The sequence below is a fragment of the Equus asinus genome, chromosome 24 (genome assembly GCF_041296235.1).
Source record: "Equus asinus isolate D_3611 breed Donkey chromosome 24, EquAss-T2T_v2, whole genome shotgun sequence".
Taxonomy (NCBI): Eukaryota; Metazoa; Chordata; class Mammalia; order Perissodactyla; family Equidae; genus Equus; species Equus asinus.
Window position 1 is genome coordinate 15,728,623 of NC_091813.1, and position 12,483 is coordinate 15,741,105.

Sequence of the window (12,483 nt, forward strand, 5' to 3'; positions counted from 1 at the left end):
CCAATAAAAACGAGCGGCTCCCTGTCTGATCACAGACAAGCAGAACTGCCCCGTCCTTCATCTCCTGGAGGACTGAAGCACTAAGAAGAGCGCCTGCTCTCCTTCTGCACTCGTTCCACCCAGTCCCCTTGCACCACAGGGGAAAATGTTCAAAATAATCCTTTGCCTTCCTGTTTCTACAGCCTCCCTCAGAAGAAGCATAGCTACAATCCTAGCTTTAAGTTCAAAAGCAGCAGCAATCACAACACTGCAGAACCAGGACGAGATTCTTGGGTCTGAGAACAGGAAGCCTTGAGCCCTAGTTCCTGTGTGAGCTGATGGAAGACACTTAACCCAACTGCATTTAAGGAAACTAAACTGGGTCATCCATAAGGAACCTTCTAACAATTCTCAAGTCCCTAGATTCTTGACTAAAAAGTCAGAAAAGAGGTCCTGACTAAGAAGTCAGCAAAGATTCCAAGAACCTCAAAAAAATGTCTGGCCCATTATAAGGAAAAGAACCTGCTGCTGTCACACTTACGCCGTAGGCTGATTCACAAAGGCGTTCTTCTGAAGTCTGTAAGCTGAGTAGCTGGGGAAAGACCCTGACTCCAAAGAGACTCCTTGTACAGAAGCAAAGCTCTTCTCTGTCAGGTTGTATGCCTCAAGCATCTTAAAACCTTTACATCAGAAAAGAAAGGAAAATATTGAAATGGGGTCATTTTAATTATTTTATGCTTAAATCCTGAAATAAATTAGCCCAAGGGTATAAATGCTTACCTGGTGAGGTGTAGCCGTCCAAGTAAATGAGCGGACAACCTGCAATGCACAGTGAGCTTTCAGTACGACCCACCAACACAGAGAGCAGTATGCACACACATCAAGGAATGAGACTGGTCATTCGTTCATCAAAAATAACATCAATCTAAACTTTCATACATTATTCCTTGTAGACTTCCTATGAATAGGGGAAATTTTACCACTCACCAGAGTAACCAATGTTTTCTGAACACTCTCTACTCCGACTGGAATTTTACAATGTTCTTAAGAATAGTAAAATAGAATGAAAGGGGGAAATTTTCAGATAGTTTCCAGTAAAGTACAGGAATTTTCTCGCAGGGAATTTTAGATTCAAGCCAAGGCAGGAGCAGTTTGTCCCTATCCATGCCTCTTCCCTGCAAAGCCCCTGAGCCTCCAGCTGCTACCGAGCGGCCCAGCACCTGAGGAGCACGCAGCAGCCTTCGCCCTGGGCCCCCAGAGCTGAGACCCCAGAGGGCAGCCTTCAGGACCACCTGGAGGGGACGGGAGACAACTGCAGCTCCCTACCCACTTTCACCAGTGCGACTCCATTCTGAGCTTCAGCATAAGTTCTCATAGTAAACCACTGACATTTATTTACTATTCCTACGTCTAACCAGATTCTGAGTTTTGAATACTATGTTTAACAGAGGGAAATATAAGACTTGGAAAGCAGAGCCCTGCATAGGATCAGGGGTCTAGACTAGCCACATAACTGTCTGCATAATCTAATACCCCAAGAATGGGTGCTCCTGGATGGGGAAGAGGATAAGTTGACTTAAATAATCAATCTTTGGTCCTTCACTGTATTTTGAAAGCCAAACTTGAGGTCTTGTTATAACAAGAAAAATGTACACCCCAAACAAACAAATAAGAACCAAGTGAATTGCTATGGAGCACACAGCACAAGTCAGTTTTTTCGTTGCTCCCTTGAAGCACAGATGTTGATGGAACAAATACCAATTGATTACTAATAGGGAAAACTGCATCTCACAGAATCGCTTCTATTAATGCATTTCAAAGCTGAAGATTAATTTACTCAAATGTCATAGCATTGAGATGGTGGGAATAGGATATATTAAAACACTTTATTTCCATACAAGGAATATTACATCTTCAAGGCTAAAAATGGACCTCTGACAAGCACACATTTAGCATGATCTCAATAGGAATGATGATTCATCAGGTTCTCAAGTGACTGCCCAGGATCTATTTATGCACAGACCTGACCCCATATAGGACAGGGAATTATCCACTAAGTAGTTATTTTTCAAAACAAGTGAGATTATAGATCCGCTTGGACCATGACTTACTTGAAGTGGCAGTTTCACAGACAAAGGTAATGAGATTGTCCTCAATCTTCTCAAAAGACTCAAAGTCATCCACAATGAACACATGCCTTTCACTTGGTTTGCTGGCAATGTTGGCAAGCTCGTTGTAGTCAACGTCAGCCACACCAACTACAAAGACACTGAACCCTGCAGGCGGTGTTTACAGCGTGAGTTACATATCGCTTTTTCCATCCTTTGTTGTTTAAACTATTCAAAATAAAATGTTATCAGAAATGATGCTGTATTTTATCAGTGTATGCAGCAAATCCTTCTAATTGACATAAACTCTCTTTAATGAATACGTACTTTTTCCAGGTCTTCCTATTTTCTGGTTTGTAAAGCTCAATTAATTAGGTTTCTTAAAATAAAATCCTAACAATTAAAAGATGAACATTTTAATAGCAGAAAGACCCAATGAGGTGCACATTTCCTTCCACAGACCTGCAGTCCTAATATACCCATGACTTCTGCAGCTCTCTTAGGCACCATTAACTTTTCAAGCTTAGGTGACTCAGAAACCAAGAATGGGCTCATTATAAAATATGAGTTCTTGAAACTGATTCTCTTAGCAAATTCTGGCTCAAAGGCAACACTTTGGCTACTTTCAAAATGGTATCTACAACTCCTTCCCACTAGCAATAAACTGTCATTTATATAGGCTAACAAATAAACAAAGTCTTCACTCTGAAAGCTTAATTTGAAAGCAGAAAAAACAGACGATATAAGGAATTAGATATAAGTAAGGTAGCTTGAGGAAGCATTCATAATCCCAAAATTAAATCAGCTGAGAGCCCAAAATATGCAGAAATCTGCTCAAAGTACATAATGTAATAGCAACAATTTATTAAAAGATCAGTGCAAAGAACAGCCTCTACTTAAAAAAGACAGCATGCCTTAGCATTAATCATGACTCATAATTTTAGCCAAAGAATCATCTTCAAGGATGTGCTAAAGGAAAAGGCTTCCCTGTGTTTCTCCTTGGATACAACCAGCATCAAGATCCACTTCTGCTGCGGCAGGAAGCCTGCTCTAGGATCCTCCCAGTATTGCATTCTGTCGCCTGCCAGCCACTATGGGGAAGTTAGGTTTGCCCTTTGACAGATCCTGAGTCACATCTTATACAAAGAATACACCATATCATTTTTGAGCAATTCCAAACCATTCCATAATTAAATATAAACTAACATTATAAGCTATGGAGTACAGAGTAAAGCAGGAACAATAAAGTAAAATCGGCAATTTTGGCTTTTTGCAATGATTCTTGAACATTTAAAACTGTTAAAATAAGGGGGTGCAATCCCCAGGCATCAGCTTCATGCCTCTGCTTACCTGACTGCTGGATGACCAAAGCCGCCTTCTTGACTTCATCCTGTGACCGACCATCCGTGACCACAACCAGCACTTTGGGGACATTCTTTCTCATGCCGCTCTCCCAGGTCAAGACCTTCTCCTTGATAAATGTGAGAGCCTTGCCTATAGAGTGTGACATGGGACATTTTAGTGTCACCTCAGTGAAAACTATCGAAATGCCATTTGTCAACCCCAACTGATAAGACCCTGAATATCAGAGTGAGATGGTCCACTCACGCTCCGCCACTCCAAATGCCTCGGAGAGTGAATGTCTCCCTGTGCTCTGATTAACTGTACCTGTTCTTGTGTTTCCTCCTCTGTACCTAATATTCTGGAGGGCCCCAAGGGCAAGGGCCTTGTCGTTGTACGTGTTCAGCTTGAACTCAGACTTGACTTCATCACTGTACTGCACAAATGAGACCTGAAAGGGAATGTGGTTTGGTGGTGAGGGTAAGGCATCTCTTTTTATATTTCAGTTTTTCAGTGATTCCTCTAGCTGCAGAATGGGAAAAAGAAGTGTCTCAGATCCTGTAGAACTGTATAAGCTCTTTATAGCGAATACTATAACACTGACTACTGTTTCTCATTAAATTCTCTAGATTCTAATCTTCAATGAAATTGCCAATAATTGATGTTAATAATGTAAGTGCGCTGTATTCATATGATTCCTTTCTCTAGGATGTAGGAAGGGATAGGTGAAGTTGGAGAGCAGTGAGACCCCAGGATAAGATATGAGAACACACCATTTTGAACACAAATATTGGCTAAGCAATTGGTTCTCAGCCAATTACTCCTTCTCGCTGACTACATCCATTCTTCATAGTAATATAAAAATGTCGCATTGTGATAATACTCAGCACTCATCACAAACTCGGTGGCAGTTTTATTTAGTGTAAAGGTTAACAGGCCTTGTAGTCAGGATTCACAGGGCTCAAATCCCGGCTCTCCCAGTTCACAGCCGTGTGACGCTGGGCAACTGCCCCACATCGCCCAGCTCCGGCTTCCTTATCAGTAAAAGGGAGACAATTACACTTACTTTCTAGGGTTATTTTAAGGATTAGTAATCACCTATACAAAGCAACTAGCACACAGAAGTTCATAAAATACTGTAGCTATTTTTTAAGATTTTTTGTTAGAAATTTTCATTTTTAAAAGGATAAAAAAATGGCTTAGTTGTTGACACATTAAACTAAGAATATAATTAGCCTGATTTTTTACTCTTCTTGGGTTAGAACAACATCCACAGGATTGCTTGGGATTTGAAATTTAGTACATTCCATAAAGTACTATTCCACAAAAGAAGACATGATTTGTTTACGAAGTTATTTGTGGTTTATGTCAAAATCTCTTGTTTACGTAATGTCTCTAAGATGCCACAATGAAGAAGCACAAAATGGAAAAATAAAGAGGAAAAACTCACCAAGAGGAATGGGGAAGGAAAGAAGAGACTTTGAAAAAATAATAATGCAATACAGTCTCTTGCCTTAGGAGTCAATGATTTAGAGAGAAGAGAGTTGTACAAATCATGACAATAAAAAGTGATACTTGCTGTAACAGCAACATAGACCCAGAGTCAGGTACACCTAAAGCTATCAGGGAAGCCTCCCCAGAAAGGGTAGAATTTGAAGTGGGTCTTCAAGGCTGCAGAACACAAGAAGCAGTTAACAATGGCTTTAGTCAGATTCCCGGAGAGGTCTGGGGAGACTCTCAGAAATAGCCCAGAGCCATTGGACCACTGCCTTCAGTCCAGCAGTATGCTGGGAGTCACGGAGGAGAGACCCAGCTTCTCTGGCAGGTTAGAGCTAAGCGATTAATTACTCTTTGAGTCCTCTCACGGAAGGATAAACTCCTGTAAGTTCCTACTCTAGTGAAATGAAAAGTTTGGCATGACTGCACAGCAAGATTCTTGGTAGTTTTCATTTTAAGAAAACAAATGAAATCCCTCTGAGTCAATAACGGCCATTCTTCTGGTGAAGGTAATATCTGCAATGTCACGACAGAGGGAGTAGCTGGGTCCCACACACCCACTCCAGTCACTATTCATTTCTGAAGACTCTGACTTAATGGGCACTGACAATCACAACACATTTAATTTCCAGAACATTAGATGACCTTTTATGGAAATGTATCATTGTTGGACGTTTTAAGCAGGAAGTTAGAATCAGAACCTCCTAAACTCTTCAGCAGAAGTAGCATCTAGCCAAGAGAATACCTACAGGAATATTTATTTTTCTATTTGTCACTTACACCAACTCCTTTCCAAAAATACATGTGTAGAGAAAATAGCAAATAACAAAAGTCAAAACATAGTCTATAGTGAAAAGTCTTTCTACTAAAAAAGAGAAGTCAAAGGAAATAGCAAGACATCAGAAATGAACAGCCACCTGTGAAATGACACCCACCTGAATTCCTGCAGGACTGATTTCATCAAATGCTCCCACGGTATTGAAGATGAATTTGACAACTTTGTTAAAATTATCATCCCCGATACTCCAGGAGGCATCAGTCAAAAATACAATATCTGCCTTGGCCCCTTTGCATACTAGGGAGAAAAAAAAACAGAGGAAGCCCCAAATCTCATAAGTTCTTTCATTCAAATGAAATCACATAACTGAGAGAGGTAGTCTAACACCTCACTGTTCAAACTGTGGTTCAGCAGCAACCGCATCGCCTGGGAACTTCTTAGAAATGCAGGATCCCAGGCCCTACTCCAGACTCCTCGGATCAGATCAGCAATAACCAGGTGCACAGACGACTCATGTGCACAATCGTGTCTGAGAAGCACTACTCTAACTGGCCCTCCATCTCTGCTCTGGAATTATTCCTTCTCTTTAGATCATTATGCGAATATACGCTCTTTCCTCATGGAACTCTTTAAGTAGCTTCAAACAATAGACGAGGAGGAAATCAGATGGAAATCAATGGTGTCCCGAACTTAAGAACAGCCATCAGTGGGTTTGGAGATTTTTGTATAAATTATCAAAGATTTGGTGCAAATAAGGTGTGTTTTATTTTAAATTAGGCCACTAGAATCATACAGAGGGAGGAAAGGCAGGGAATAAAATAAAGAAATGTCTTTGATTTGAATTTTCAGACTTGGAGGCTAAAAAAAAATTAACAAAATTTTAGTGTATAAAAATTTAACATGCAGAATATACAGCACCAACAGTGAACCCTAATATAAACTACGGACTGTGGCTGATAATGACATGTCAATGTCAGCTCATGGATTGTAACAAATGTACCACTCTGGTGTTGGATATCGATAGTGGGCAAGGCTGGGCATGTAGGGGACAGGGTGAACATGGGAATTCTCTGTACTTTCAGCTCAATTTTGCTGTGAACCTAAAATTGCTCTAAAAAATAAAATCTATTAAGAAAAAAATCTTAGCAGGTTTTTAAAAAAAATTTTTTAAACTTTTTTGTAGAGGAAGATTCCCCCTGAGCTAACGTCTATTGCCAATCTTCCTCTATTTTGCATGTGGGTCACCCCACAGCACGGCTGACGAGCAGAGCAGCGTAGGTCAGTGCCTGGGATCCAAACCTGCGAACCCAGGCTCCCTGAAGTGGAGCACACCAAATTTAATCACTACACCATAGGGCCGGCCCCTTAACATGTTTTTAAGCCAAGATTATTTACTGAGTTTCTTTCAACAGTCTAATTTAAAGAAACTCATTACTATTTTAGCTTCTAATATTATTATTTTACCCCATAATAATACACTTTTAACTTTTAATTTTACTTATCTAATAGGTTTAATAAAGTTGTAGCACTCTAGAGCCTTCTTAGATAAATGAAAAATATTTTAAAATCTGAAATGCTTCCAGTTAAATGCTGGAAACAGAATGTGGAATTAATCAGCTTAATTTGATAAAGCACTGAGAATTGCCCCAAATTACTGAGAGACCAGTCTTAACAGCTCAGTGTGACTTTTTCCCACTTTAGTGCACGTGACAATTATGTCTCAAACTTTGGTGAATGGAAGTTTTTTAGCTTTCTGTAAGCCAGGGCACTTCCCAGGTCAGAAGCCAGGTATCCCCAATGCCAAAGACCCCAGGCTAGGTGGCAGATGCAGCCAAAAATGTCCACAGTGCCTGCTGATGCCAGCAGCCAGCGGAGAGAAATGCCCACCAAGGGTCTACGGACCATGTAAGGTATTAATCTGCAAAACTGAGGGAACAGACTTCCAACTGAAGAGCTGGAGTAGTTTGTGACTGATTGTATTCATACCAAAATCTGCCTGGAGGGGGAGAAGAATAAGTCACTGGTAATCTTTTCTTTTAATCTAGAAACTCTTCAGCAAGAATAATGAATCAGAAACGTTCCGTATCAGTTGTAAAGGATGTACAGGCTGCGTAGTAAGAAGGCTACAAACCCCCCCCTCCCCCCGCGGCACGCTGTGTGCCGTCGCTGTACGCACCCTCGCGGGCCGGCGGGATGGTGGGCGGCGGAGGAGGGGTGGGCGGCTCCGTAGGTGCCTCTGTTGGTTTTACGGCTAGAATTAAAAAGGACTAATTAGAAAAACACAACAGGTGCACATTTCATATCATAGAAAGTAAATTGTAAGAGCAATTTAAGTCCTTGATAACGAATCGAGTCTCATTGCACTGACATACTGGGAACTCTATTTTATCCCAACTTGGCATTATTAGTAGTCATTCGAGGTGACTACAGCTGCAGAAAGCAAAGCTGAGAGTCAAACGACAAACGTAAGGCCTTCAGATAGGGTCACGTGAGTAAAAGTCACTAACATGGATGCACAGCCACCTTCTCACTGTCGGCCAGAGCCATATCTCCCTCTTTTAGCCCTTTCTTTAAAATGACACCAACTCTGGAACAGGGGCAACATGAATTTGCTGCAGATAAAGGTCCTGCACCAGCAATAGACTCCACCTTCAGGAACCTGTCATCATTACATCATTGCTGCTGCCCTAGGGAGAAGTGCCTACACAGGGGTCGCGTCAGTCTCCCACACCTAAAGCATTCTGTTCCGAAGCCTTACAGAGACTTTCCAGATTACTCAAAAACTTACTGGTATGTTCTCTGACAGAGACACCTGGTCCCTCGAGATTTGGTGTCTGCACAAAAACAGTGACACCATAGTCAGTGTCTGGTGAAAGGCCAGTGAAGCAGTGACTGGTTTCTGATCCACGCACTGTAATTTCTTGTCCTCTCATTCCTGATTATGACAATAGGAAAATGCCAGTGTCATCATCAACTATATTTAAAGACAGTTTTATATATCCTTTTATAAACAAAATGGCATCTTCTTTACTGGAGTTTAAAGTGTTGCTCCTGTCACCTCCACCTCATTTCTTGCACACGTACCATCTGCAGGGCTGAGTTTCAGCCTGTAGGAGGTGGCTGCCCGGTGAGGTGACCATCTAACACAGAAGGTATCCCAGCCAATCTGGTTGGTTTTCAGATCTGTCACATTTAAATATACTACAAAAGAAAGAAAGAAGTTTACTTTGTAAATAAAAGCAAAAAAGCATACTTTTAATCATAACACAATTTTAGAACTTGCACTGTGGCTGAAAAAAAAAATGTCTAAAGTCTTACTATGTCTCCTTATAAGAAATATACGCGAAAATGTGGTGCAGCCAAAGCACACCTTCCTCTCCACCCTGACCTTCAAGGGGAGGAAATCCACACAGTCCCTCTCAATGCCACAAACGTCAAAGACGTCTTGTGGAAAATAATAAGAAATTTTCCTGAAAGGCAACCTGCTAAGTCTTTAAATAGTTATTAAAGCACGTGGTGACTATAAAATCTGAGGGCCAAGTCAAGATTCACGGCATTTCTGTGAAAATTTTCATTGAAATCAATGCATTTAGGTAATACATATTTTAACATCAAATGTCAAAAAACTACAGAGCACCTCAACTCTAATTTTACAGATCATTCATGGATGATAATTTCTATAATTTTTATCTTTCAAAATTCAAAATATATTTTATGAGAAATAAAAATATCATATTCATTTTTTGTATGCTCGATTATATTATTTATATATTGGTTTAGCTGGACACAAAAGGGCCACCTACTTAGCACTGAGGAAACATGCATACATTAAAAAGAAATAAAATTAAAACAGGCTGACCTGGTAACTGGTACTAGACTTTTTCGTATGACCATGAAAAGATCCAAGACTCACATGTGGTGCCCTGATCCGTCAGGGGGACGCTGAGTCCTGAATCGTACTGAGCATAGACATTCACATCGTAGGTGGTACTGGGGTCGAGATTGTGTAACGTGTATGACGTCACTTCTCCAACGAAAACTTCCATGGGCTCGTTGGAACCTTTAATGACAATCACAAAAATACACAGAAATATGCCATAACCGGTCTCAAATTTTTCTTAAAATCAAATAGCTGATACTCAAGTGATAGTGTGAACAGCGCTAATTCCATAGTCCCTTAAGCATTGCTCACAGCAGCACATGCTGTGTTATGTGGTGAAGACGAAACTACAGGCGGAGACTGGACTCGTCACCCTCTTATTCCTAGAGCATAGACAGTAGCAGGTGCGTAACCACTGCTCCTTTAATGACTGAATCCATCACACGGTCAACTACCCTGGACTGCAAGCCTCCTCTCTAAGCCGCACCATGCCAGCAGAGTGCTTTGCACATAGTAGATGCCCAATTAACATTTTTCCAGTTTGCTGTAGAGGTGATTTAAGAACGTCTATCTCAGACCTCGTGCCACAAGTTTGATTACGGAAGGTCCTCAGTTACCAACACATCCTCCTCCTTTAAATTTTCTCTCCGCTTCTTATACAGGCTCACCTTTCCTTTCTCTTGCCCTCTCTCCTTTATTTTTCTCTAGTTCACACCCTTCCTGGGTGCATGGAAATACCCTACCAAGTTTGGTACAAAGAACATTTTTCTTCCATTTGCCTAAGCATATGGACAGAATGTGGAAACAAAGAGCATAATTTAATCAAAGTGATATTCATAGGTGGAAATGTTAATGCAAAGTTGACAAGCCTGTCATGAATAAACTAAAATACACATGCTCAAAATGGAATAATACCTTGACATAATGGGAAAAATATACAAATTTATATTGATTAAGCATGCATTATTTCACAATCATAATAACATAGGATGTCTGCGCACACACACAGATTCCATTTGTGTAATTTTATGGACCAGGTCAAACTCTGAATCATGCAAATTAATGAGAGTCTCATCTACACCCACAGTAGCAATGGTACTTTAGACCATTGACTTAAACGTTGTTTCCAGAAATATTACCTCTAGTGGGAGAAGGCAATGTGATAGCTGAACTATCAAGAAAATCTAATTATAGAGATGTGATAAAGAGCAACCTCAGAGACAAATACCTCTCCAGTGCATTTTTATGATGATAAAAGTGCTTTCTTACCCGCTGGCTTATACACGATTTTATATCCAAGAACCGGGGAGGGTGAAGGATCCCAGGATACCCTGAATCTCGTATACCATTCATCAGAAATGTGGATGTTCTGAGGTGGAAGTAGTCCCACTGCAAACAAATATTGCCACATTTTACTGACCTTTCATCGACACACAAGGGCAGCACAGAACTTTATGAGTATTGATTATGAGAACTGATAGTGCAGTCCCATGAGAGCAATTTAATAATATCCCATAATGTCCTGATCTAGAAAACAATTAAAAGACATTGAAATGTTCAGCAAAAAGCTTAGCAGCTTTCCAAGTTCAAATGGCAGCTCAAACGGACTCAGGAACTCGTGATTTCCAGAGCTGGCATGTTATATAATGCAGAATTATAGAAAATAATAGATATCCCATACCATTTTTAGAATTTTATAGATTACAGATTGTTAAAGCCAAAAAGCAACTTAAAGACTATCTAATACAATCACCTTATTACATAAATAAGATATGATTTGCCCAAGACCACACAGTCAGCTAGCGACTAAAACAATGTTCTTTCCCACCTCCGTTCTCCCCTCCACCAGAAGAACCCAGAGTGAATCCTCAAGTCTGTCCCGCTCCACTCCCTACGGAATCAATGCTTTCATGGAGCATCCTTAGTCACTGAGTTATTATTCATAGCATTTCACAAATAAAGAATTCAACTCAAAAAACTGTTTTCACAAGAGAAAATAGAAATGGCTTTGGCCCTTCTTGGCCAATTCAAGATCTAGTAAAAAATTTTATATTTTTTGATAAGCACAAAATTCTAAAATATGCCCTTTTCCCTAGAAGGGTACCCAAATCTATTCTAAAATCTGAGGGAACATGGAAAATGGGCAGCTGTTAAATTGAAATCATCGTGAGTCATTAAGCTGAGTCTCGCCGACTCGTCGGGCCTGTAGACACAGGTATCGATAAACATAGCAGTCCCCAGCCTTGACAGACTGAGCTGAAACAACTCTATTCCTGCCTTCCTCTTAGGAGATTTCAAACATCGCTGCTCCCAAGTTCTGTAATGCTGTCAAGATCGAGTCAGCACCAAGAGTCTGGGCAACTGAGGGTAGCAAAGAACCTGAAATCATGCTACTTAGGTGGATTTTTGCCGAATGAAGTGGAAAAGAGGAATGCCAATATTTACCAGCCACAGAACTGGGACCTACAGCCCAGCCTGACTTTGTCTAAACCAGTTACGGTGGACCTTGGCTGCACGTGAGAACGCAAGCAGTCGAGGCCACGCCTCCGCCCCGTCACCCGTCACCCCCGTATCTCGGGGTGGGGGGGGGGGGGCACCGAGGCAGGAGCGTTTGTTAAAGCTCCTCAGGTGGCTCCAGTGAGCAACCAACTTGGGGGAACTTTTCTCTAAACCGTGAAAAACTGCCACCAGCGTAAGCTAGAAAAGAGGCCCAAACATTGGTAATTCTTTGTAAATTACCTGGCATAATAGAAAAAATACTTTAAAAAGCTAAATTTGTAAAGATATAAGGTGATTATGAATCATCTTGCTTCTTTATAACTTAAGATTCTTTCGTGATGGAGTGTTTTTTGCTGATACTAAACTGACTAACAGCTCAGCCTTAACTGATACCACACAAA

At 40.8% G+C, this 12,483-nt stretch overlaps 1 protein-coding gene across 5 annotated transcripts in view; it reads right to left on the minus strand.

The window, feature by feature from the left end:
* The window catches only part of COL12A1 (collagen type XII alpha 1 chain), a 108,415-nt gene that overhangs the window by 28,930 nt on the left and 67,002 nt on the right, over nt 1-12,483 (minus strand). For all 5 annotated transcript variants that reach the window (XM_070496123.1, XM_014868644.3, XM_070496120.1 and 2 more), the window contains 11 exons: nt 10,853-10,972; nt 9,617-9,763; nt 8,788-8,904; nt 8,492-8,638; nt 7,880-7,954; nt 5,861-6,000; nt 3,756-3,879; nt 3,438-3,581; nt 2,091-2,255; nt 760-798; nt 521-659 (listed from right to left, as the gene is read on the minus strand). In XM_070496123.1, the coding sequence (XP_070352224.1) occupies nt 521-659; nt 760-798; nt 2,091-2,255; nt 3,438-3,581; nt 3,756-3,879; nt 5,861-6,000; nt 7,880-7,954; nt 8,492-8,638; nt 8,788-8,904; nt 9,617-9,763; nt 10,853-10,972 (1,357 nt within the window). The remainder of the gene's footprint in view (nt 1-520; nt 660-759; nt 799-2,090; nt 2,256-3,437; nt 3,582-3,755; nt 3,880-5,860; nt 6,001-7,879; nt 7,955-8,491; nt 8,639-8,787; nt 8,905-9,616; nt 9,764-10,852; nt 10,973-12,483) is intronic.